The sequence below is a fragment of the Lycium ferocissimum genome, chromosome 1 (assembly GCF_029784015.1).
Source record: "Lycium ferocissimum isolate CSIRO_LF1 chromosome 1, AGI_CSIRO_Lferr_CH_V1, whole genome shotgun sequence".
NCBI classification, from domain to species: Eukaryota; Viridiplantae; Streptophyta; class Magnoliopsida; order Solanales; family Solanaceae; genus Lycium; species Lycium ferocissimum.
In genome coordinates this window covers 8,837,803-8,864,815 of record NC_081342.1, presented here as the reverse complement: position 1 = coordinate 8,864,815, position 27,013 = coordinate 8,837,803, and the positions used below count along the sequence as shown (strand labels likewise).

At 35.5% G+C, this 27,013-nt stretch overlaps 2 protein-coding genes and 1 pseudogene across 2 annotated transcripts; 1 reads left to right on the top strand and 2 right to left on the bottom strand.

Moving 5' to 3' along the window:
• The first annotated feature begins 2,921 nt into the window (after positions 1-2,921).
• Positions 2,922-6,771, top strand: LOC132068393 (uncharacterized). The gene is made up of 5 exons (XM_059461969.1): positions 2,922-3,428; positions 3,525-3,585; positions 3,760-3,954; positions 4,383-4,526; positions 4,736-6,771. Exons 2-5 carry the CDS (start codon positions 3,543-3,545, stop codon positions 6,433-6,435), a joined length of 2,082 nt encoding a protein of 693 aa, XP_059317952.1. The 5' UTR covers positions 2,922-3,428; positions 3,525-3,542; the 3' UTR covers positions 6,436-6,771.
• Positions 6,772-7,576: 805 nt separating this feature from the next.
• LOC132068386 (calmodulin-3-like) lies at positions 7,577-14,816 on the bottom strand. The gene is made up of 4 exons (XM_059461959.1): positions 14,363-14,816; positions 13,851-14,008; positions 13,438-13,518; positions 7,577-7,799 (listed from the first exon to the last, which is right to left on the bottom strand). The coding sequence occupies exons 1-4, from the start codon at positions 14,436-14,438 to the stop codon at positions 7,665-7,667; spliced, it is 450 nt and encodes a 149-aa protein (XP_059317942.1). The 5' UTR covers positions 14,439-14,816; the 3' UTR covers positions 7,577-7,664.
• Positions 14,817-19,115: 4,299 nt separating this feature from the next.
• LOC132046562 (putative late blight resistance protein homolog R1A-3) lies at positions 19,116-26,766 on the bottom strand (annotated as a pseudogene).
• Between the last annotated feature and the right edge of the window lie 247 nt (positions 26,767-27,013).

Genomic DNA, 27,013 nt, shown 5'->3' with positions numbered 1-27,013 from the left:
ACACTGTGTACATTCAAATAACATATGAAGCCAAAGGAAGAATACAATCAAAACCGGTCGGATCTTCGGCGAAATACAAAATACCACTATATCTACACCAAAAAAAAAAAAAAAATTCAAATTCTTTTTAAAAAAAATACACTATATTCGGGTATATTTGATTATTCAATTCAACTTCTTTTAAAAAATACACTGTATTCGGGTGTATTTGATTATTCAAATACACATTTTTTCCTTCGAAATACAAGCGAATACAATAAAAATACACTCTATACCAAAAAAATACAAGCGAAATACAACAATACCACTGCATTAACACCAAAAAAAGATGAATACATTTAAAATCCTTTTAAAAAATACACTGTAATTGTGTGTATTTGATTATTCAAATACACATTTTCTCCTTCGAAATACAAGCGAATACAAAAAAATACACTCTATACAAGAAATACAATCGAAATACATAAATACCACTGTATTTACACCAAAAAAGATGAATACATTCCCATCACAAGATTCATCAAAATTAGGAAAACTGATCTTTGCATCAGTTAAATACATTAAACTTATATTTACACTCAAAAAATTACGAGAATACACTTTGAATACACTCAGTTTCTGAGATACAAGTAGGAGTAGAAGCCATGAATTTCGGTCAAATACAAAAAAATACACTCAGATCTGATATACAAGAAGGAGAAGAAGCAATAGATTCCGGTCCAATCTACTAACAATAAACCTGAGCTTCCATCAATTACATCATCCAAACTAGTTAACCCTTTACCCGATTCAGATCTTTTCCACAAATCCTTTAGTAAAACACTTCACCGGAAAATCAAGAACTTCGGTGCCGGAGTAAGGTTAAAGAGAGGTATTGGAGGTGCTATAGGTGGCAAAAGGAGCAAGCCTACTACACCTTTACTACGTTAGAAGTATAATGAAGATGTAAATGACAATGTTTGTTCCTTGAACGATAAGTTTACTGTGGAGGTTGGTCGGAAAGTTAGAAGTTTAGTTTATGCTAGGAAGTTAGCTGCTCGACTATGGAGGCTTCAATTGCCTCAGAGAAAAAAATATTGTAGCTTTAGGGTTTTTCTAATTTTGGAGGGAAGAGAAAGGGAGAATACAAGCCATAAATCTAATGTATTTGGTATAGCTACGAATGATAATTTACAAAATCACTGTAGCTATTAAATATAAATAAATTAAAAGATAGTTACTATTCATAATTACCTCTTAGAAATAGTTATGCCAAGTAATTATTCCTAAAATGAAACTAACTATCATATGTGGTGCTTTTTACTTGGGCCATTAATTGTTGGACCTGCATGAGTTATTGGGTATTGATATGGGCTAAATCAAGTTGGGCCATCTTGAAAGCCACTCTACAGAAAAGTGGGCCGGCAAAATCCAACTTACCAATCTTCATTTTTGTGCACGGATTCCCTTCAAAGGGTCTTTAATTTTTGTCCTTTGTTTAAAATAGTGACCGAAATATTCTGAGGTTCTGGGTTCAAACTCCGCTCAATAAAAAAAAATAAAAAAATCCTAAGGCAAGACTTCGCGAAAAGTCTGCCTTAAGGAAAAAAAAAAAAAATTATGCCTTAAGGCCTAACTTTTGCCTGAATAGGCCTAATTTTGCAACGAAACTCTGTCTTGCTAATTTTTTTTGACTGAACTGGGGTTCGGACCCAGAACCTCAGGGTATATTAGGCGAAAGACAAAAATTAAAGACCAGCAATTTAAGGGACAAAAATTAAAGACCACCCCCTAATAAGGACAATCGTGCAAATTAACCCCACTGCTGAATAAATTCCCTAGAACTGTTCTATTTTTTTTTTTTTTTTAGAAACTTTTAAGAAGGTTTAGTTCAATGCAATATCCTCATAATAGAGCAATTAGAAGGAAGTTTGTTTTTTAAATTCTTTAAGGGAAGTTCAGTGAAGGTTGAGTTTAAATTATATACGGAGTACATTGTCAATTTTTCAGGTTTATATAAAAAGGAATATTGCAGAATAAACTACTCCATCTGGAAGAAGTTTGATACAATCAACCATTATATACCAAAGGCATTTACATAGTATATAATAGACTCAAGACTTCAACAACCCTCTTTTAAAAGGTACTCCAATTGATCAAAGGCATATTGGTCCACATGTTATTTTATACCATGTAAAAAGAATCCCAGAATTCCAAAGGAAATGCTGGAAATGATGATGAGTTTGGCACTAACATTCTAAACTTGGCCATCTTTAGATTCGAGTTAAACTTTAACACCAAGAAATCTTTGAAAAATTAGACCTTAATGGAGCCATTATTCCTTATCCAATAAAGAAGATGGTGATGAGATTAATTAGCAAAACTACAAGCTTTATTTGGCTCCACACTTTAAACAAGTCACTATAATGAGAGTTTGTTTAGTCAAAAGAGAATGAACCAACCAATCAATCAATCATTGCATTCATGAATTTCATACTCTTAATCAACTCCTAAGTTGTTGATTCAATTATGTAGCGGCGGTCCTGCCATGAGCTGTAGGAACGGAGATTTAGAATAAATGAATTCAGAATGAGTCTGATCTAATTGTATGCATATATTTTAGTTTTTGTTTCTTTTGCATATATAAACATATTCCAAGTCAAAAGCAATATGTTCAGTTGAACTCACATAGCCCACCTTAGATCTGCCACCTCTATGTAGGAATGTAAGCTGGATTGGATCTTATTAATGTTTCGAAACTCTAATATTATTAGGTTTTTATTTTCTTAATATGACCTCAAAAGTTTTAATTGCATTTTTTTTTGTTTCTTTTTATTTGGGAAGAAAAGATATCATCACATGAATCTGTTGCTTTGCTTATTCTGCTAATGATCATGCCAGAATTACAAGTTTATAACATAAAAAAAGTGGTCTTTTGATCTAATAGTGGGTACAAATAAGCCAGTGTCCCATAAAACCCCAGCATCAAGCCGCACAATGCAATTTTGTACTTGGTTTGGCCTAAGTACATATATTAAATTGCCAAAATCTAAAGGAAACAAACTAATGAAAACCTATACTTAGAAAAAAAGAAAAAAGAAAAACAGGCTAAACCATTAGTTTAAAGATGAGAGAAGCAACTTGTGTCCCCAAAAGAGAACATTCTTTAGTTAAAATGTTCTTTTAAGTCGAGAATCTCAAGCTCATCATCAAGAAATGTCCCTATAACAAGAAAAATAGATCACTTAAATCTTAGATGACTTGCTTTCTTGTTTTATATTTTGGTTTTGTGGCTCATCTTTATGAAAGGCTTATTGTTGAAGCAAATATTAATGGAGATGTGCACATTAATCAACTATTTAACACACTGGCATGTTCAAAAGGTCTAAAGCTGTCCTCTAAAGCTTCTTAGCTAGCATGTGAATATCACTGTTGTCGTCATCATCATGGTATTGATGTTCTTTGGACCCCTAATTTTTCATTTGTACATACTATAATCTTTGACACTTGTGTTAAGAGTATAATTGAAGCACTGTTTATTGCAGGAGTTGGATAGTTAGAGTATGGTAACTGAGATGGGGAACACAAATTCATCAGGTGATCAAGGTAAAACAGGATAACTCTATAGTTCAAAATTGTTATTGTTCCTTTTGAATTTCAAGAATCCTTTTTTTTTTTTTTTTATGTGTTTCATGATTGATTAAAGTTCAAGATTGTTAGTGTTCCTTTAGAATTTTCAAGAATCTGTTTCTTTGATGTTTCTCATCATTGATGCTGCAGAAGCAGAGAATGTTGCAGTTGACACTCAACAAAAAGGACAAGTTTCTGTCAATGCAAATGGTGTTAAAGAAGAAAACAGCATAACTCCTGAAGGTGAAAATAAAGGATGTCATGAGAAAGCTGTAGCTTTGCCTAGTTATGACACTTCAACAGATAAAGAACCTCAGCTTGAGAACTCTGCAGATGACAAAACAGGTTAATATCACTAATGCTTCTCAGTTATATATGGAATTAGCTTCTCTTTTGTTGTATTTCCTTTATGGAAGTTGGATTTTACGGGTTCATTTCATGTATGGTCACATTTAAGTAACTAGACTATGTGTGATCGCTAGAAAGTACGGATGATCAGAAGGTCAAATTTTCCAGCACTGGGTTATGACACTTCACTTGCCACATCAGCACTCCGCAAATTTCACATCAGAAAATTAAAATGAGCTCCATCATGCAAAAGTTTTGTCCTTTCAGTAATTTGTATGTCCTAAGTAGTTCACACATAGTTTAGTCACGTACTTCAGTAAAAGCAGTTTCGTGACTTTAATGTTATAGTAAGTTCAGCAACAATATGTAAAAATAACCTTGGCTTTTACCTGATCAAGAAAACATTGTTCACATTTCTTAAGCAGATGAAAGTAAAAGAGAGACACAGACTTTTCAATGTTCAGAAGTTCAAACAGGTCCTAATGATTCAGTAAGTGAAGTCACTAATATTGAAACACATACTTTACCAAGAAAGGATGAACTTCATGACCAACCATTTTACCAGAAAGGTCAGTACCTTCCCCTCTCCTCAAATCTTTTCACCTTAGTATCTAATTATACCCTTAGCTACATTTAAATTGCTTGTGCATTCTAACAAACAAAAGTTGAATTTTTAGGATTGCAACTATAATGAAAAAGTTTAACACTAATATAGATAAGAATAATGAAAAAATATAACCCTTTTGAATTTTTTTCTAAATGATAAAACTCACAACAGGTGAGGCAGAAGTAAGTTTACCACATGATGATGTCTTAAAGACCGATTTAGCTGACTCCTCGACTGTTTCCACCGAGACAGTAGAAGAACACTTCTTTTCATCATCATGCAAGGAGCAAGAATCTCCAGAGAAGGGAAGATCAGGCCAGAATGAGGTTAAAACTCAGTTGATCACTGAAATTGCAATTGCAGATAGGGCTGTTGTTTCTGATGCCGATGATCTAAATGTAACCACTCAAAGAGACGAACCCTTGGCGGAAGAATTGACTGCTTCAGCAGAAATATTAAATGAGGAAAAACATGAGCTTATGGGTGCTGAAAATCAGGTTGAAAATGGTTACTCAATCAGGGGTGATTTGGATGAAACTACTAAAGTGGAGTCCAGTCAAAGTGATGCTACAGATTCAGTGTTGGCAGATACCCCACAGATTACACCATCGAATTCGTTTGCAGCAGTTGTTGATCTAGAAAACAAATGTGTTTCTCTAGAGACTGAATTGACATCAAATGAATCAGAAAACGCGGTAAAGAAATGTGATCTGAAGGAAACCGAGTCATTTATGCAGGCAGTGCATGAAATGCAGAATGACAATGCAGCTCCTTCAATTGAATCTCACCCCAAAGAGACTACAAAGGAAAAAATGAGGGACAACATAAATGTTCAACCTGATACTCTTCATTATGATCACGCGCCACCAGTAGAACAATATATGAGTTCTGAAGAAAATGTTGAAATGGTGCCTGAAATTGGACTACACCCTACCACATTCATTGGAACAGCTACTAATCTTGAAGAAGAGAGCTCAAAAGAAAATGGCATTCTTGAAAAAGAAAAGGAAGGAGTTGAGAAGTCTAGCAGAGAGGAAGTAATGGAGGATTACATCTTGCAGTTGGGGTCATCAGAACCGGAAAATGGTGTCAATATAGCATATGCAGATGAAAGAATGAAGGGGTTTGAATCTGTTGAAGATCAGAAAGAACGCAATAAGGACTTGACAGAGAGCGCTATCTGTGAATTTGTTGTCACTGAGGATTCTGGTGTATTTGAACTCAATATATCCGAAAAAGAAATAGAGAAAATTGCTGAGACAGAAAATGCACAGGATGTTCAGCCAAGTCTTGACACATTAGCATTTTCCAATGAAAAATGTGCTTTTGATCAAATGGTGCCTATTAAAGCACCAGAGAGTATTGGAAGGTTAAGTCTGGAATCAATCCCAGAGAAATCAAGCAACGGAATTGAGCTTCGAAAGTCTCCAAGCTTTGATTTTCGTGTTAACAGAAAATCTTCAGAATCAGATCAAACTCCACTTCTCTGTCCTGAGAAGACTCCTACAAGAAGCTTATCGGTTGGATCCAATGCAAAGTTCTCAAACTCAATTATGAGAACTGAATACAACCGAAGCTCACTAGACTACGAAGCAGTAGCAGTTGAAGAGAAGACTATTCGAATGGAAAGAAGTGATTCTGATATTTCCCATGTTCCTCTTTTAGGCTTGTCAAATAAAGGAGAAAACGGTGATCTAAAGGTTACATCTGAAACACAAATAAATCATGTTGCTGATATGAAAGGAGAGGAATTGCAGGCTTCACGAGAAAAGGAAACTTCTCTAACTTCACCAGAAGGGAGCGGAAAACGCAAGCCTAGACCGTCTTTCTTCACCACTTGCATCTGCTGCACAGCAGGTACTCACTATTGAACAGACTCAACAGATATTTGGCTTTTTGTTTTGATTCTTTTTTTTCAATTGATTGGTTTTTTCACCATATTAAAGATATTTTCATGTGGCATTTTTCATCACAATGGAGTGTAAGAGCATGTATAGTCTGTAAGATACTGAAAAAAGTGTGTGAGAGTGAGCTACCCGGAATTTCTGAGTGATGACTATAAGTTATACTTCCAGTTTTGGTATTTTACTTTATGTTGTTCATTCTTAGTCCCTCGATATGAAAACTTATTACATTGATTTGGGAAGTTATCCGAAGAGTTTGATTGTAATTGTAGTTCCTGGTTTCAAGTATGAAGTATCGACTTGTACTGAGGCCTTGTGCGCGTGCATCTCATATCAATGGTGTCTGTTATCTTTTTTCCTGCTACATGACGAGGAATTTATGAGTCTTAAATCACAATTCATATTGGAGATCTAAGACTTATGTCTATGTCAAAGTGCATCATAATATGAATGAGTCAACTGCATGAATGATGGGTTCAATGTACCATATACTATACAAAATATCTCAATTTTACCTTCAATTGTGTTGTAAGGCTACTCATATCATTCATATTAAGGGGTGTCAAATTATAATTATGTCACGACCGACGGACCGAGGATCGAACACGCAATCGTAGGGGAGCTTTTGCAACCCCTTAACCACTGCGCTAAACTTTCAGCTTGTTTCAAGAGGTGTCAATACTTGTATACATACCTATAAAATCAAAATTCACCTATCTATACAATGTAATGTTCGGGCAATGGGGTGTTGCTCTTTAGAGCAAGGGAAGCTCCGCCCCTGTATGTAGGAGCTCCACTAGGATCAAGGGTAATTAGAGGACAATTTTCTGACAACAAGAGTATATATGAATGGCTTGTGAAGATAAATTGAAAATATTTCGCATGGTAAAAGTGGTTATGTTGGCCTTTAATTTTTCTTTTATGAAATAAACTGTGGAATATAGATTTGGAAAATAATTGAATATAATTAGGAAACAAATGTTAGAACAAATTTAATTCCATTTTCTTAAAAAAGGACTAGACGAACTTTCTTTTAAAAGTACATTCTAAGGATTAATATTCCTTCTTGCTTGTCACGTCGATTAACAACAATAAACAAATGATAAAAGAACAACAACGTGAACATTTTTTCAAAGAACAAATTAATATGAATTTGACTAACTTTTTCAATAACCAAGACTTCTAATTAAGTTCTATTAAACATTCATCATCATTTTCACAAATTCATTAAAGTTGACTTGTCCATCACCATCCAAGTCTGCTTCTCTAATCATTTGCTCAACCTCTTCATCTGTTAATTTCTCACCTAAATTGATCATCACGTGCCTTAGCTGCAAAAGGATTTAATAAGTATAATAACTTTAAATATCTTTTACAATTTTCTGATTTCAAGTTATAACATAATTTAATTAAATTTTAATTGACAACATCAGAAGAGTCAGAGTCAACTGCATTGCTAGCTCCGTATGAACTCTGGAAAAGTTAATTCCAAGAAATTAAAGATGGATTTAAACAAATACTCTAATAGACTATGGTTTGTACTTTGTAATTAACAACTGTAAAAATAAGATTATAATGACAGAGCAATTAACGTGTGAACTCCTTTGTAACTAATGGAGTTAAATTAGGATAGAATATTTTTCATATCAGTATCATATATTCTTGATTTTGTATAGTATATTTCTGATTCTTATACCTTTAATTGCTTGATAGGATTCATTAATTTCTTGATATTGTGGGATCTGTCACCACATAATTCTTTGTATTTAAACAGCACATTGTCAATGAAATACAACAGCCTTTTCCTGTGTACTTTGCTCCTTTATGGTATCAGAGCAATCAACACTCAAACGAGTGTAGACTCTCAATCATCTTCCCATCTCATTCACAAAGTTTTTTTTTTCTTTTTTCTTTTCCCCTATCAACACCACCTAAAATCAATGGCGGACTCATCTGCTTCGGACATCAATCCAAACAACAATGAAATCGCCCTCTTCCACGATTATTGATGTTCTTTGCAACCAAAACTCAGATCATTAACATCAACCCAACTGCACAACTTCCAATCAAACTCACTGGTGGTGCAAACTTTGCAACATGGAAAGCTCAAATCCAAAAGGTCATGAATGGGTTTGACTTGATGGGTTATCTCGATGGATCCATAACGCCACCTCCACGCACCATTAAGCAAGGCACGCAGGATGTTGTCAACCCAGATTTCAAAATCTAGTTTCAGCAGGATAATCTCATCGGCAATGCCTTAATGGCATCTGTTGACTCCACCATTGCACCATCAGTTGCCTCTGCTGAAACTTCAAAAAAAGCGTGGGATTATTTGCATACCACAAATGCGAATAGATCTCAAACCAGGATCTACAGTCTTCGAGATGCCCTGGCCAAAGTTCAACGAGATAAAAAATCTGTCACCGATTATCTCAGAGAAATAAGAACTATCACTGATGAGTTAGCTGCTGCCGGTGCTCGCATTTCGAATGAAGAATTGGTTGTAAAAATTCTGAGTGGTCTTGGACCTGAATATGAAGCCCTAAGTACTGTTATTCGTTCAAGAGATTCACCTATATCATATGAAGAATTGGCACACAAGCTCACGTCGATCATGAACTTTATCTCAAGCAAGCGAAATGGAGAAACCAAAGAACTCCCATTACTGCTCAAGTTGCACAGAGAACAACCAATAATAATAACAATGGCAACAGGCAAACTCACCGCTGGTCTGGTCAGCCTCAGTGGCGTCCCCAAGCTACTCCTCCTGGATTGCAACAATGGCATAACCAAAACACTCAAAGCAATGGCAACTTCTCCTCGCCATGGCGTCCCTCCATTCCTTTGCAGGCCAAAATGCAAATTCAATGTCAATTGTGTGAAAAATTTGGCCACACTGCAAATGTTTGTCGTTCAAAGTCGCATAATCATATTGAAGCCAAGGCTATGTATGCTGCTGGATCTTCTTCTGCTGCTGCTCCTTGGATTCTGGATACCGGTGCTTCACATTATATTACTGCTGATCCTCAAAGCATAGCCTCTCCACATGAATACACCGGTCCGGAACAAGTTTCAATGGGTGATGGTAATGGTATTTCGATAACCCACACTGGTTCCACTACACTAAATACTCCCATTCGTTCCTTCTCATTACATAATATTCTATGTGCTCCATCTATTAAAAAGAATCTTATATCTGTTTCAAAATTTTGTCAGCAAAACCAAACATCTATTGAATTCTTTCCTTTTTCTTTTGTTGTGAAGGCACTGACTACGGGGGCACCACTATTACAAGGCCGGAATAGAGATGATTTGTACGAATGGCCAAAGTTTGCAACTTCAGCGTATTCATCTCCTGCAGCCTACACAGCAAATACTTTTAAAGTTCCTATATCTCTGTGGCATCGTCGTTTAGGACATCCTAATATCCGTCTTTTGAAGCTTCTTTTAAGAAATTACCATTTGCCTTATTTTGATAATTTTCAATCTTGTAATTCATGCAATTGCAATAAAAGCCACAGGATTCCTTTCTCACAAAACTCTTTGCAAAGTTCAAGGCCCTTTGAAACACTTTACACAGATGTTTGGGGTCCTTCACCTGTTATCTCCCTTGATCAAAAGCGTTATTATGTTATTTTTGTCGATCAATTTACAAAATATATTTGGCTTTATACACTTAAACAAAAAAATGATGTGCTCAAGGTTTTTTCTGAATTTCGGTCACTTATTGAGAACTTTTTTAATACTAAGATTCTCACCCTCTATTCTGATGGGGGAGGAGAATTTAAGGGACTAAAATCACTTCTTGCTGAATTTGGCATTCAACATTTATCCTCTCCCCCATATACGCCACAGAGAATTGCCTTAGCTGAAAGACGTCATAGACACATTATAGAAACTGCTAGAACCCTGCTTCACCAAGCATCACTACCACCCCAATTTTGGAGCTTTGCTTGCCAAACTGCTGTTTACTTAATTAACAGATTTCCTGCATTCTCTACTAATATTTCACCATATCAAGCTCTCTTTGGTACCACTCCCAATATTTCCTCAGTTTTTACGTTTGGTTGTTTATGTTATCCTTGGCTAAAACCATATACTAAAAATAAACTTGAACCAAGATCCACACCATGTGTCTACTTAGGCTTCTCCACTCACTTTCATAGTCATCAATGCTTTGATCCCGAATCCTCAAAAATATATTTCTCCCGAGATGTTAAATTCCTGGAAAATATTTTTCCTTATGAAAATATTTTTTTTCAAATACAAAGGATCCTCTCATAATATTTCATGGTTTAATTCTATATCTAATTCAAATACATCACCTTCTACTCAATATTCTCCAGATCATAAATTATTTTTTCCTATTACTCTACGCAGTCCGCTCCCGATCAAAGATCCAAACTCGGCTCTTCGTACAAATGACTCTACTGGACCAGCAATAGTTGTGCACCCTCAGTCAGAGAGTAATGCCATCGGACAAAATCAGGTAACTTCCTCCCCTCTCAATATTTCTTCCTCTCTTACTGATTCGCACTCGATTACCCCTTCTGATTCCCCTCCTCAACAACACCACTCAACACAACCTGACGTCCCTTCTCAGACCGACCAACCTTCACTACCACGTCGCCCTGTCACTCGTTCCCAAAATCAAATTTCTAAGCCCAATCCAAAGTATGCGTCCATGGCCACAGTCACGTCACAAATACCACCAGTCACAGTCAAACAAGCTTCCAAGGACCCACAATGGAGAAAAGCTATGCAGAGTGAATTTGAAGCCCTCATGAGCAACAAAACATGAGACCTTGTCCCTCCATCTGATCAACAAAATATTGTGGAGAATAAATGGATTTTTCGCATCAAGCACAAAGCCGACGGATCGATTGAACGGTACAAGGCTCGCCTTGTAGCAAAAGGTTTCACTCAGCGGCCTGGAATCGATTATGTTGATACTTTCAGTCCCGTTGTCAAACCAACAACCGTTCGGACAGTAGTTGCCATCGCCACACAAAACAAGTGGCCGCTTCATCAACTAGACATAAACAATGCTTTCTTACAAGGTACATTGACAGAGGAAGTCTTCATGAAACAACCCAAAGGTTTTGAGAATCCCGATTACCCAAACTATGTATACAGACTGAATAAGGCCATATATGGTCTCAAACAAGCACCTCGTGCTTGGTACACCGAGCTTACAAATTTTCTCACCTCTGCTGGTTTTCGCAAGACTCATTCTGATCACTCTTTATTTACCTTACATTCTCACGCAACTGTCATTTTCCTGCTTGTATATGTAGATGACATTGTTATTACAGGAAATAACATTCAAACTACTAACAACATCAAGAAGGTACTCTCCAACCGTTTCTCTCTCAAAGACCTTGGCCCCCTACATTTTTTCTTGGGCATTGAAGTAATTCCTCAATTAGATGGCTTATTTCTTTCTCAGACCAAGTACATAATAGACGTGTTGCAGGAGTTCTCTATGCAGGACTGTCAGGGTGTCTCAACACCTCTCTCTACCACGAGTTCACTTCGGTTGAATGATGGCTCCCCTCCTACAGATGCAAAGCAATACCGAAGTGCAATTGGCAAGCTCCAATATCTTGCATTTACTAGACCGGACATAAGTTTTGCTGTTAATAAGCTTTCTCAATTTATGCATCAGCCATCTCACACACACTGGCAAGCAGTGAAGCGTCTCCTTCGGTATCTCAAATCAACTATCCATCACGGAATTCTTTTTCGTCGCGGATCTAATGCTTCCCTCCATGTCTATAGCGATGCCGATTGGGCAGGTGACCACGATGATCGCACTTCTACTTCTGCTTATATTATCTATCTTGGATTAACACCAATCAGTTGGTCGTCGAAGAAACAAAGAACAGTCGCTCGATCTTCAACTAAGGCTGAGTATCGTGCTGTTGCTCATGCCGTTGCCGAGACAAATTGGCTCACCAATCTTCTCAAAGAGCTTCATATCTCTCTTGATAATGCACCAACTATCTACTGTGACAACATCGGCACCACCTACTTGTGCCAAAATCCAGTTTTCCACAGTCGAATGAAGCACATAGCCATCGATTTTCATTTTGTCAGGGACCAAGTTCAACGTCAACAGCTTCGCATAGTCCACGTTCACTCAGCTGACCAGCTAGCTGACCTACTTACTAAGCCCTTATCCAAAGCACAAACTCAATGGGCTGTCTCCAAGTTAGGGGTCGTTCCACCACCCCCTAACTTGCGGGGGCATAATGGAGCTAAATTAGGATAGAATATTTTTCATATCAGTATCATATATTCTTGATTTTGTATAGTATATTTCTGATTCTTATACCTTTAATTGCTTGATAGGATTCATTAATTTTACTGATATTGTGGGATCTGTCACCACATAATTCTTTGTATTTAAACAAAGACATTGTCAATGAAATACAACAGCCTTTTCCTGTGTACTTTGCTCCTTTAGTAACAACTGTAAAAATAAGACTATAATATGATAAACCCTATGAGTTGTGAAATCCGATAAGAATGAATCTATTAAATACTCTCTCTGTGTATATATTGTTGAATTGTGTGACTATTTCACCTAAATGTTGCGTGTTTTTATTACGTACTAGTCTTGTTCATTGGTCAAGCATGTGATTTTTTTTTTTAAAAAAATAATGGCCGGCGGCAAGACTTTGAATCCAAGACAACTATATGCTTTGGATTCCAAGTAAAATTACTAATTCATTTAAAAGTTTAAACCGTTTGACAATGAACAATTTAAATATATTTAATTATGTTCAACAAATATGAGTACATGCCGTACCCCATCGACTTACTATCAAGATGAATTTATAAGAGTAATTGATTGAAGTTAAAGATAGTTCTCCAAAGTAAAAGAAAGTCAATTTTTTTTTTAGGAATAACAAGAAATTGCAATTATTCAAATAAACACTTATATAAATCGACAAAACTTACTTCAGTAGCTGAAATGTAACCATTTTGATCTTTGTCAAACACTTTAAAAGCTTCTTTAAATTCCTCTTCTCCATCAGTTTCCTGATTAAGCATCCAAAAAAAATGTAACCACCATTAAGATTCCGAGTTTACCAGGAATATTTTATAAGCAAGCGTTTGGAAAAAAATTGATTGAAATTGAAACAACCCCTATTTGAAGTTGAAAAAAGTATTTTAAAATTGAAGTTGTTTCTGGATTATTTCAGTACTTTGAAAAAAGTTAAAATTTTGTGAATAAAAATTCAATATTTCACTTGAGATGCCCTCAAATAAAATTTTCAATATATGTCACCAGTATTACAGGTAATGAAATTAAGTATTTACAAATAATGGCCACATTATTATTTGCAAATACTTGAATGATTAATAATTACCCTCATTTTTTTGGCCATAAGGTTCAAGAATTCAGTGAATTCAATGGTTCCATTGCCATCAGCATCAACTTCATTTACCATATCTTGCAACTCTTCTTCTGTTGGATTTTGATCCAATGACCTTATCACTGTCCCTAATTCTTCCACAGTAATGCAACCTGTAAATAGAATTCAATAAAATAAAAACACACACACACACAAGTACTTGTGTACCAACAAAAATGAACATTTGGGTATCGAGTTCCCAGTGAAAAAAAGTGCCACGGGGCATCTGGCAAAACGTCTAACAAAAAATAGTGGCAAATGCATAATCTTGAGCTAGTAGGTTCAGAATGAGTATGATCTTATATTATATGCATAATTTTATTTTATTTTTGTTTTTAATATATGCATGTAAGGTTCAAACTGAAAATAACGATTTATTGAACTCACATAATCCGTCCTAAATCTCTCTACGAAATTAGAAAGAGGATAGTAAAAAGATTCAAGAAAAGGGAGGAGATTATACTTACCATCACCATCTTTGTCAAATAAACTGAATGCTTCTTGAAATTCAACAATTTGATCTTCATTCAATATATTTGCCATGATGTTCAATGTCTTGAAAGTAGTATGGTACTTCAAAAGGACAAACAAATTTAAGCTGGAAAAAACAGCTTGAAAACAGAGAGAATAGAGAGAAATAAGTATTGTTGAGTATAGCTCAATCCTTGCTGGGGCTCTATATATGTAGATTGTAGAATTCTAATGTGGGTTATTAGTAAATGCATATTCATTTTCGTTGAAGTTTACGAAACACTTAATTTACAAAAAAAGTGGAAAAAGAATATTAAGCTGAAAAATTGAGGCATATCAATTGGATGTGACCAGTGAAAAATGTACATTAGTGAATGATTAGGAACGTATCTAAGAAAAATCATCGCAACCGATCTACTTTCAAACTACAGTACTATATTGTTTTTAAATAATATACTCCAATTTAGGAGTGTCCAAAATGAATATTAGGACTGGATTAGGTAGTGTTGTAGTCATGACCTTGACCAAACCTGTCAAAGAATTCTAGTACCAATTAATAGGATATTTTCCGAACACAACATACCTCGCCAGTGTAATCTCATAAGTGGATCTGGGGAGGATAATGTACACATGCCTTACCCCTAGAGAGGTTGTTTCTGATAGACCCTCAGCTCAAAAAGAAGGTGTTTGACGTAAGATTATAGGAAAATAGATAGCAAAATAGCAAAAAACAAAACAAATGTAGCAACAGATATCAATACACATCGAAAAACAAGTGACTATATAAACCAAATTTATAAAGAACTGCAATTCAAATTGATTTAAGTTATTGTATATAATAATGTGTAAAGTTTTGTTTATATTAATTTTAATATGTAATAATAGGTTAATATCATTTTTATCAGTTTATCAATTAATTTTCAGTAGAAGATTTACCTATGATTAACAAATAAGTAATCCGATAGTAAACTCAATTTAAATATATAAGATAAATAAGTACAATGAATAAGGACATCTGGATGCATGATTTGGCGAATCAAGGATGTAGAATCAGTGGGTCCAAATTAAGTATAATCTTATTAAGAAACGTGATTTGCTGTCGCTTGAAACAACCTGCTGCCAACAGTCTTTCTTCGAAATTATCTGAACAGGTCGACCTTCCATCCCCTTTGTTTTAGCAAGTTGCCGGAAACCGGCATATATGTGTATATTTTTTTTAAAAAAAATTCATAAGTAAACATAGGTCGAACTGAAAGTAAGGAATTCACTTTATAAATTAGCTTAAAATTTCCGTCCTAATTAATCTACTTCTACCTAGCTATAAGTTGAGCTGCTTTTTTTTTGGGTACATATTACGGGACAAATAATGGTGCAACAAGCCCTAAAGTAATCTCAAATTGAATTAGAGAGTTGATAATTATGAGGGTACATTAAACATTCCGACCTTGTTTCTCCACCTAAGGGCAAGAAGTTGAAGGCTAGAAAATTACTCCCTTCGTCTCAATTTAAATGTCTTATTTTTCTTTTCGATCTGTCCCAAAAATAGTGCTTCTTTTTATATTTAGTAAATTGACAATTCAAACATCCTACATAACAAATTTAAAACTAAAAGATTCAAATGACATTTTAGTACATTACACATATCTTTAATTCAAGATCACGAGATTCAAAAGTTTTCTTTTATTTCTTAAACTTTGTGTTCAATCAAATTAAAACACTTAGTAGGCGTTTGGCCATAAGAATTATTCACTTTATTCCGGAATGTTTTTTCATTTTTTTCACTTTTCAGCGTTTGACCACAAGAATTCTGAATACAACTTGAAGTTGTATTATAGGAATACCAAAAACTCAAAAAACTTGTTTTTCAAAATTTTTCACTTTTTTACAACTATATTTCACCAAAAACTATAGCCAAACACAGCTCCAACTCCAACTCCAAAATTCTAAAAAAAATGATTTTTTTTTTCTATGGACAAACGGACCTTAAAATGAGACGGAAGGATTAACTTCTTTTCAGAGCATTGGGGATTATTCTAAAACACTGTCAACTTTAGAAACCCTATGCTATTTGATTAATGGAAGTTGTATCAATAATGAAATCAAACAACATAAATGTGCTTGGCTGTCAAAACGCGCTTTTGCAGTCTCATTGGATCTGCGGCCTAAGTGCATCACCATTGCACCTTTTGATCTTATCCCATAATCATAGTGTTTACGAAAACATAATTTATATTTGTAACTCGTACTAAAATTGTTTTTACACAGCCATACTTTATCTAAAATAGGGCTCATAGCATAAGAAGACAATTTTACTCCTCAAATTGATTTTATGATTTAATTTTTAAAGTAAATGTATCACTTTGTCTTGCCCCAAGGTTAATTGAATGGGATTTTTACACGGTATATCTGTCCATAAAAATGATAGCCAGCAAATATATATTTCTTGTATATTAATGTATGATATACATATTTTATACATATTAGTGTAATTTTTTTTGTGTGTGTATATTTAGCTAGCGAACGTAATTATTTTTAGTTTACCAGCCAAATATGTAACTTGTACCAATTGAATAGGAAAATGACCTTCAAGGTTCCAAGCAATCGCTTCAGAGCGCAAATAGTCTCGATTATTAGCAAATTTCCCTCACATTTCTTTATTTAATTAAAGTAAAATCAAAGATAAATCACTGTTAAAAATCTTCCACTACTCCAATATTTTTAGAGAGGAAAAGTTCAAGAAGATAATTTCTACGACTCAAACTCATCCATGATGAGTAGTTGAAAATATCTAAAGCATTTCTTGCAAGTTTTAATGGTTGGAAGGTTGATTTCTCATGACACTAATTATTATTATTATTATTATTATTATTATTATTATTATTATTATTTTGGAGAAATCGAGTAAGATGGCGTTTAATATTCTTAGAAATTAAATTGTGAAAATAAGAGGTCATTATCTCAGAATTTTTGGAGAAATCGAGTAAGATGGCGTTTAATATTCTTAGAAATTAAATTGTGAAAATAAGAGGTCATTATCTCAGAATTTACCCAAATTGAAAATAAAAGAATGGCATATGTTTGTGATGAAAAAAAAATAAAAAAAAAATACAAGAATGGCATAATCATGAGCTGTTGTGATAAGGAGTTACTGGATGTAGATTGAATATTATTAAGTTTTCACCAAAATGGAAGGGTTATGACAATTGTCGAAATTGAGTCTAAATATAAAAGACTTAGTTGGATTAGTTGGCGCTATTATAGCTTGCTGAAGTGAAGAAAAAATCCACAGCAAAACATCGTTAATCTTTTCCCTTTCGCCCTTACCTTCACCCTAGGTTTGCTAGCTTCCTTTATGATCTCAATGTAAATGTTTAAGAACTAAAAGTCCTACGCAATCCAAGAACGCCTATAATATGATGACATTATGATTCACAAACTCATGACATAAATTATCAAAGATGATGTGCAGTATTTTGAAATTTTGATACGAAAATTGATATATTTTTTTATGAAAGTTTGCAATCTTTTATGATTTTCGTGCGATATTTTGAAATTTTCGCATAAAAATTGCAAACTTTCGCCTGAAAATTGATTTTTTTTAATTTTATGAAGGTTTCAATTTTTTATGATTTTTCGCGCGATATTTTGAAATTTTGGCACCAAACTTTATGATTTTCGCGCAAAGATTGAATTTTTTAAAAAAAATGAAAGTTTGCAATATTTTATGATTTTCGTGCGAAGATTTCAAAATATCATGCGGATTTTATGATTTTTCACGTCAAAATTGCAAAATATTCATGAACTTTCACGAGAAAATTGATTTTTTTTTTTTAATGAAAGTTTGCAAATTTTTATGATTTTGGCTCAATATTTTGTAATATCACGCTAGTTTTATGATTTTCGCATGAAAATTGCACCATGTTCATAAAATTTTGCTGAAAATTGCAAATTTTTATGAAAGTTTGCAATTTTTGCACTATATTTGATTGCACGAAGTTTTATATTTTGCATTTTTACACGAAAATCCCATATCATGCGATTTTTATGATTAAAAATGCAAAATATTCATAAAAATTTGCGCGAAATTTATGAACCCAGAGATTCCTAACACTCACTTTTACCTACTAAAAAGGTTGACTTGGTGCTATGGATGTTCAAAATAGCCTCATCTTCACAATCTAAACCCTTTATGAGGTTTTCATACAACATCATGATTTCGCAACATTTTAATGAGATCTCATGCGCGTGTGGGAAGAGCTCAAATGATTTCTTCATCATTTGAAAAGATATTGGAATGCATAAAGACTAAGTGTGGGAAAACTTCTTTTTTTTTTTTTTTTGGGTAACTAACTGACAGTATATTATCAAGTGAAACTGTACAGCTCAACTCAAAAACAGGCAGTTGGAAACTTTATTACTCCCACCATCCTAATTTATATGATATAATTTGACTAGGCACGGAGCTTAAGAAAGACTTTTGAAACTTATAGTCTACAACGAACCATATATATTTGTGTGTTTGTAAACCATTTCATTAAGGGTAAAAGAGAAAGTTTAAAGTTAGATTATTTCTAAATAGAGAAATGGATCATTCATTTTGAGACATACTAAATAGGAAAGTGCATCACATAAATTGGGACAAGAGAGAGTATATATTCTTATATGAACTAAACGATGTACTGGAAGTATTATCTTTAAATTCACCTAAGGATTCAATGCTACTAAAATTTTAAATTTATTGGTCTATGATTGGCAGTTATACTTAAATTCAACCAGAAAAATACGTTTGCGCATCAGCTGTTAAGATTTCAAGGTTATTATGTCTTGCAACTTTGGTTCTAAGGTGGAGGATGTAAGCCATTCAGTTTTCTAATGCAATTCATCCTTGCTGCAACTAAAGGCAGATCCAGGATTTAAATTTTATAGGTTCAATCATAAGATTCTTAGCATTAAATTCACTATATTTTTAAAGTTATGAGTTCATATCTATTATTTATTGCAATTTTAGTAATTGTTTACACATAAATTTAGGCTTCGCGTCAAAAGTTTGAATTTTAATTGAACCCCTACCTTGTAGGCTAGATACGCCTCCTGCAACATAATACATGGTCGTAACCTTAGCAAGGACTCTGCAAAAAGTAAGTTCCTAAGAAACCAAGAAAATACTTATTACATGTTCTACAAAATATTTATTACATGTTCGACATGTATTATTACCTGATGAATAATTTGTTGATCATTTGTAGCATGTTGAGAAAGTCTGTGTTAGTATTTTAATCATGTTTTCCATCATAATAGAAGTCTTAATTTGTTCAATCTTAATCGACCACCAATGGAAGGCATCAAGAAATCACAGAAGAAGACCATTTGATAATGGTCTACAATCATTCAACACATACAAACAGAAAATACAATAGGATGTAATTCTTCCCAGTAGGCATGCAGTCCATGTTGATCAATCAAAACCAACTTAGGAATTAGTAGCAGTGTTGTCAAATTCTGTACTTTACATAATTCTGCTGACAGTAGTCAAAGCAATTGTCAAATTCAACATATCCACTTTAATTTTAGTTGAACATAGAGCAATTAAGGGAAAAGTAAAGAAAAGGAAAAGAAGGCAAAAGAAAAAACTGAAAAACAATACCATGTTCTTGTGACAAGCACTTGACTCACAGCTGCTGGAGATTCCCCTACTCAACCTGTATTAGAAATAGGAGTTCGCAACATTAGAAGCAAGTAAATACTCAAATTAAAACAGGATATGGGAGTTTGGTTTAAACTTACTTCCTTAATGATTAGTTCAAGACAATCGTTTCCTTGAGTATATTCGACTTCTTCCTTAATTTTCATGGCCGAAGCCTTGAGAGATTCACTCTCGCAGTTAATCAACTGAATCTGTTTCAATGTTTGAATATCTGCAAAGCTAACGGGGATCTCCTCAAGGCATCCACCTACAACAAGTGTTTCAAGCAGGGGAAAGGATTCTTCTGAGGCATCCAACCTTGAGATACCTGCCCACCCCAGTTTCAAGAATTTAAGTTTATGAAACGTGTTATCTCCAAGGCACAGTTCTTCCTGCTCAAGATCCTTTAAACTGAGATAGGCAAGACTTGGTAGTTCCGCAATCATGGAAACCGCTCTTCTTGTTATATGACCCCCACGAAGTTTCAACTTCTTGAGATTTGAAGGCAAATGAATTGCGGAGACCATAATATTATCACTGAAGAAGTCCAGGTCAAGCGACTGAAGTTTGGTTAAACCTTCGAATTTGAGATTTTATGTACAAGTCTCTTCAACAGTATCATCAATACCAATCGAAAGGTCCTGAACATTAGGGAACCTATCATCAATATACATCGAAAGGCCTTGAATATTAGGGCACCTCCGTGATAACACATCCACCAAATGATGTGACAGTTGAATTTTACTTTAGAACTTCAAATTTTCCAACTTAGGAGATTCTTCCAAGATCCAGTGTTTATTGTTTTTCAAATAGTGGGAATCAAGTTTACAACTACTGAACTCAACATGCCTTAACTTTTCCATCTTCCAAAAAGTAGCTGGTAACACTACAAGTGTATCAATCACTCTTAAAGTTTCTAGATGGCACGAATGTGATTCAGGCTGGAAATCAAATTGATATGCTCTAACTGAGAGGTACTTCAGCTGAATTAGTGGACGCAACGCAGCTGATGACAAACGACCCCGCACGCTTTGGCTAAAACACAAATCCAAGACCTTAAGAAGTCTCAATTTGGTAATCTGAGGCAAGGGACTAATCCAATCTGGAAAAGAACCTCTTCCACTGGTTATCAGTGACCTCAAATGTTCGCGAAAAGGCTTCTGTGTTTTGGAGCCCAGCAATGGAAACTGGCTCCCAATCAATTCATAGGATAGCCGGTGTTCATTCCAACCGGAAGGTCAAAAATGGCTATAATGGTCCTTCACTGCCAACATAAACTTTTCCTCTTTACTCCTCTCCAAGCAAAAGTGAAGCACCATATCATGAACCTGGCAGTATTTGACTTTACCATTATATCCTCTACTTGAAACCATTACCAGATTACTGCTAATGAGATCCATCAAGTAACCTTCTGCTTCCTCTTCCACTCTCCCAGTTTCAATGCTTTGCACGAATCCTTCCACGACCCATAAATTTATCAATTTAGACACTCGAATTATTGTGTCCTCTGGAAACATCCCCATGTAAAAAAGGCAAGGTCTTATATGATCAGATAAATTATCACAACTTAACTGCACAGTCGCCAAACTAGATTCTTGAGATTCACCAATATAGGAAAATAGAGCATTTTCAATCTCATGCCAGAAAGAGACTTCCATTTTCTTCTTCTTGATTATTCCAGCTACCAAGACAACCACTAGAGGCAATCCTTTGCATCTTTTCGCAACAGCTAGACTCACATCGTAGAGCTCATGCGGGCAACCTTCCTTTTGAAACACTTTCTTCTGCAACAATTCCCAACTCTCTTCCAGTGTGAGGAATGGAAGGAAATAAGGATCAGTGTGGTGCTTGACATGCTCACCCACTTTCTCAAGCCGCGTTGTTACAAATATTCTACTTCTATTTTCAGTATCTGGAAAAGATAATCTTAAGTCATCCCACACCATGACTTCCCACATATCATCCAAGACGATGAGCTCTCTCTTGCCCATTAAGCTTTTCTTCAACTTGTCTGCAAGTTTGGAAGCCTTATCTCCCTTGTCCTTGATACCGGTAACTTGACTGAAGATATCCTGTAGTAAATCTCTCCGCTTATATGTTTGGGAAATGATGCACCATGCTCGAACATCAAAATGAGAAACAATGCTGTCACAATTATACAACTTTCTAGCGCAACTTGTTTTACCTTGCCCCCCCATTCCAATAATTGGGATGACATCCAGCTGATTTTTTTCCTCGAATCAGATGTTGCATTATCCTTTCTGTGTGAATCTCAAAACTCACTATCTCCTCATCATTCATAGCATTGTTATGTTGAGTTGGCAGATGTTTAGGTGGCTCTACCACAGAGAATGGCTTAAGAGCAAGGTTCTTCGACCTCATCTCAGTCACTTCCACACTAATATGTTTGATCTCTTTTATGATTGCAGGAAGTGAGCAAAAAAGATGACAAAGAGCATCACATCGAGCGAGAATAGAGTCAATAGCAACTTCAGCTTCGTATGCTAAATTGATAGTGCGCTTCTGAAGATCTTTAAGAATTTCATGTTCATGTTGCACCTTTGTAACATCTCTAAAATCATATGTTAGAGATGAGAGATCTTTCTCTAAAATATCAATATGAGACTTAATCATGACATATAAACCTGATTCAGATTTCCACATCTCATTCAATTTCCTTACGAGAGAATCCAGAAAGCCCAATCCGCCAACTGTGGGAAACTGTGACGGAGTGAATTTTAAGGATTTGTAGTACCTCCGTTCCACTTCTGCCTTTAGATCTTCAAGCTTCTCTGCTATGTTTATCGTGCCAAGATTAATCTTTCCACTGTAATCTTTGAGTGTAGATCTCACAACAAGAGTTTCAACATATATTATGTCACCCACAAGCACTCCAACCTTTTCTAAGACTTCATTCAATCTCATAACAGTAATAACACGATTTGGCACATCACCGAGAAAAATCAACAAGAACTCTATTGCCACATCAATGTTTCGAGCAACGACATTAGTAAGAGAGTTCTTGAGATTTTGATTTCTGAGATACACTAGCAAATGGTGGAGATTACGTGGAAAACCTTTCGGAAGTTTCTGGGCTTTGAGGTTTCTTCATCGACTAAACTTTGAAGCCTTTAGTTCACCAGTAAAAATGTTATTCATTTCCAGCTCTACTAGCACAATCAGGCACAATAGATTAGAAGGTCTCAACTCAAGGCCAGTTGTATCATCTCCATCCTCATTAACCCAAAGAGCAAGACAAAACTGCCCCACACTGTAAGCCATGAACTGAATTCGGATCTTTAGACTTTCCAGCTTTTCATGGTCAATGTAACCATTTATCTCTGTGGCATATAAGTATCTCAAAAAACTCATTTTCTTTTGAATGATTTTTGCTTGCTTTAAAAATCGATCTGTCTTCTGAAGGATTTTGATTTCTTTCGTCAAAGAAGGGCTAGAGCTAATCAGGTACTTTGGTGTATCATTTAGATTCTTTTCGAGGTAGTCCATACGTTCTGATACACAAGAATCATTCAGTGCGAAGTTGTACGTTGCACTGGTATTACCTTCACAGAAATCCAGCAACTGTGATACTAGCCTTTCCACATTAAGGTTTGTTTTGCATTCATCTTTGATATCACCAAAAACCAAGGGAAGCTGTCACACCCCACTCTTGGGGGGGTGTGGCCGGCACCCGGCACCCGAAGGGCCGAGCGAACCAACTGTGATATCTAAACTCTGTAACGTGAATCATAGGCCAACAAGGCCGCTGAATAACAATTTTAAGAAGTATATCATGACAACTTGCAAGCAGAAAAGGCCCAACAACACATATATGCATAACTAGGGCCGACAAGGCCACAACCAAGAAAGACAACTAGTCAGAAGACCGGCAAGGCCAAACACGATACTGTACAACGGCGATGAGTACGCCAAGCCTCTAAGAGCACTAATATGCATCAGCGGGTCGGGACGGTGGCCACAGGCGTACCCGTAGCCATACTTTCTACATATATATATGCATGCATCTATTTAATGACTCGACCGGCAACTCGGAGAATAGGTGCGAATCTCACTATAACTTGAACTTTGGTATCCTACTGAGAAAGGTACAACAATCCGTCTACCGTACTTGTGGGCATGATCACAGCGCACAAAATGCATCAGTATGAAAGATGTCTGCCAAGTATGTAAGGCGATAAGCATAAACATAACATAAGCATAAGAGATACGAGATAACAGGAAAAGATGTATAGACAACACGAAACTGCGAACGAGACAGCGAAGGGCGACCATAATCATGACATAAATGTAAATGCGTACCGTCAGTAAAATCATTCCTCCCGCGTGAGGCATATATCATATCATATAACAATAATAAATCCCCCTCGAGGTGAGCTCATCATCGTAACATCGTCTACACGCGAGCGATCGGTGGCGATGGACGACTACGTGCCTACCGGCCGCCTACAACACGGCTCGGTAAAGAAATAAATACATCTAGGTGCACGGCCCTACGTGCCTACCGGCCGCTTTTCTGACACGACTCGGTAAAGAAAGAAATATGTCTAGGTGCACATATAAGTGCCTACCGTACCGACTATAGCGTGGCTCGGTAATGTAAATAAATGCCTATATATATATATAAGTGCAATGAAAGACTGACCTCAGAAGAAATATCATGGAAAGAGTCGGAGTGACCTATCGTCGTTATCCTCCGACTATCATTATTGTCACTACGTTTATCATTATTTGATCATTAGGCCAAAGAAGTAAAAGTATAAGGAAACATCTTGTTATGAATTATTCACGAAGCCAAAGTTAGCAAAACTCTTATGAAATATGATCGACACAACTTTTATCGGAAAGAGTGTGCCAATGAAAGGTTCGTCACCTTGGAGCAATAGACAAGACGATAAGGATTAACTCAATTAAAGGAAGTACAATCAACTCAACTTTGATGTGAAGAGTACCATAAGTAATATCATTCTTCATTCGATAAACAAGAGGGATACGAAATGTGAAAGGTACCTCAATACAAGCTATTCATGAGAAAAGGGTAAGCTTAACCATTTTGGGACATAATCGACACAAGTTGAACGGAAAGTCTTTTAATCGATAGCCAAAAGGAGATGTGGACCATAATTTGGTACAAGTCATAGATGAGTATGTGTTAGCTCAATTATCATGGAACGCGATCGATCCAAGTTAGCGGAACAACTTTTCAATGAAAGGTCATTTGAAATCTAGTCATGCCACAAAGAGAATAGAAAGCCCTACATACCTCGCCGATGGAGTTATATATGTTTCCCGAGTCCTCGAATGCCTTACGAATGATCACCTACATCATATGACCAATATGGGATCAATTGCAAGTTCATAGCTTATGGAAATACTCAATGAGACATTTCGTCGAACAACTGCGGGCGTAAGTTCATAGGGTCATTTATAGTTCAATTTCTTCATTCAAGACTACGATTTTTCTTCTCCTTTACTCCTACTCTTCCTTATCAATCCATCCATACCTTCACAGCTCCAAAAAAATACATTTAAACCACATAAATCAGCTCAACCAATCAGTTTCATCCATACTAGTTCATATGGTTCATATACATGGGATTTCCTCTAAATTTCTTAGATTAAATACTTGGAGAATCATAAGGAGATGATTAAGAGGATAAAACATACCTTAGATTCCCAGAATCAATCCAAAGCAGAGATTTCTTCAAGTTGAAGATTTCTTCCGAAAAGCAAAACAACGAAGAAACGACGATTCTCCGATTACCACGTGATTCCTTACGTTAAAGTTACTTTATTAGCCTTTGGATTTGCTTATGATTGATGCAGAAATGTTTGAGAGAGTATAGGGTTTGTTCTTTGAAGAGAAATGAGGTTCCAATCTGATTTGTGGGTCTTTTATATAAAAAGGAATAAGCTGCCATCGACCTAGAGCACTGTTCCCGCGACAGTTTATGTCTCTGGACGGAAATGCGAATATATTTCTACTCCGATGTTGTATCGACAAATGGTAAAATGATCTGGAAACTAGACTCGTAGATATTTGATTTGGTAGGTGGATCACCCCGTAACTCCGAGTAGATTGAGAGAAAAGTTCCGAGACATCTGACCCAAATTTTAGTGAAATTTACAAACTTAACTTGCGACGCCTTTTGTCGACTTTTGTATTACAACTCGTTTGACTTCCAAACTTAACAAGAGACAATTATAAATTCAAATACTTCATGTCATTACTTGCTTAGCATGTGGAGCACTCCTAATCTCACCCAAAAGTACAAGTTATCGTATTTCTAACTTAGAAACTTTTGAAACTCATCTTCTTTGATTCATTCACCCTCCAAATCTTTCGCCACTTACTAATATTATTTATAGACTCTTGTAACCATGTTTATTAATAAAATCAATCACTTTTATCCACAACATAATTTCTTTTGAACTTGCGTCGACTAACTCATGATGCGACTTTAACGTGCAAAAAAATCCAGGTTGTAACACAAGCGTTTTCCCCATCAATTGGGCCTTCTTTGTGATTTTAACTAAGGAATCAGGCAAACGAACACGATGGTACTTGATAAAAGTTCTAAAAAATCGTAGCTCCATTTCAAGTGTCTCAATTTCACCAATCTTGCCAACATTTAGATCTCCTCCACTTTTGATCCTTCTTAGGTGATCTAACATATCCTCAATGTCGTTAAGAGCCATCTCCCGTAGTTAAAGTAGAAAATTCCTGCAAGTTCACCAAACTCTTTTCATATTAGTCTTCACTAAGAGCAACATTATTACTCATTTCTTACAATATCTACTGTGTGAAGCTGTAGCGCTTGTGAAATATTAAACATCTTCTGACCATGTTACTGAAAATTTCACAAACCTCCCATTGATGTTTTGACTTTTCTTTTTATTTTTAGTATAACAAAACTTGTTTTTTTTTTTTGGCCAAACACCTTAA

Coding starts and splice junctions, on each gene's coding strand:
- LOC132068393 (XM_059461969.1), top strand. CDS start 3,543: ATGGTAACTGAGATGGGGAACACAAATTCATCAGGTGATCAAG. Junction 3,955..4,382: donor CTCTGCAGATGACAAAACAG/GTTAATATCACT, acceptor TTTCTTAAGCAG/ATGAAAGTAAAAGAGAGACA. Junction 4,527..4,735: donor CCAACCATTTTACCAGAAAG/GTCAGTACCTTC, acceptor AACTCACAACAG/GTGAGGCAGAAGTAAGTTTA.
- LOC132068386 (XM_059461959.1), bottom strand. CDS start 14,438: ATGGCAAATATATTGAATGAAGATCAAATTGTTGAATTTCAAGAAGCA. Junction 14,009..14,362: donor ATTTGACAAAGATGGTGATG/GTAAGTATAATC, acceptor TTCTATTTACAG/GTTGCATTACTGTGGAAGAA. Junction 13,519..13,850: donor TTATGGCCAAAAAAATGAGG/GTAATTATTAAT, acceptor ATGCTTAATCAG/GAAACTGATGGAGAAGAGGA.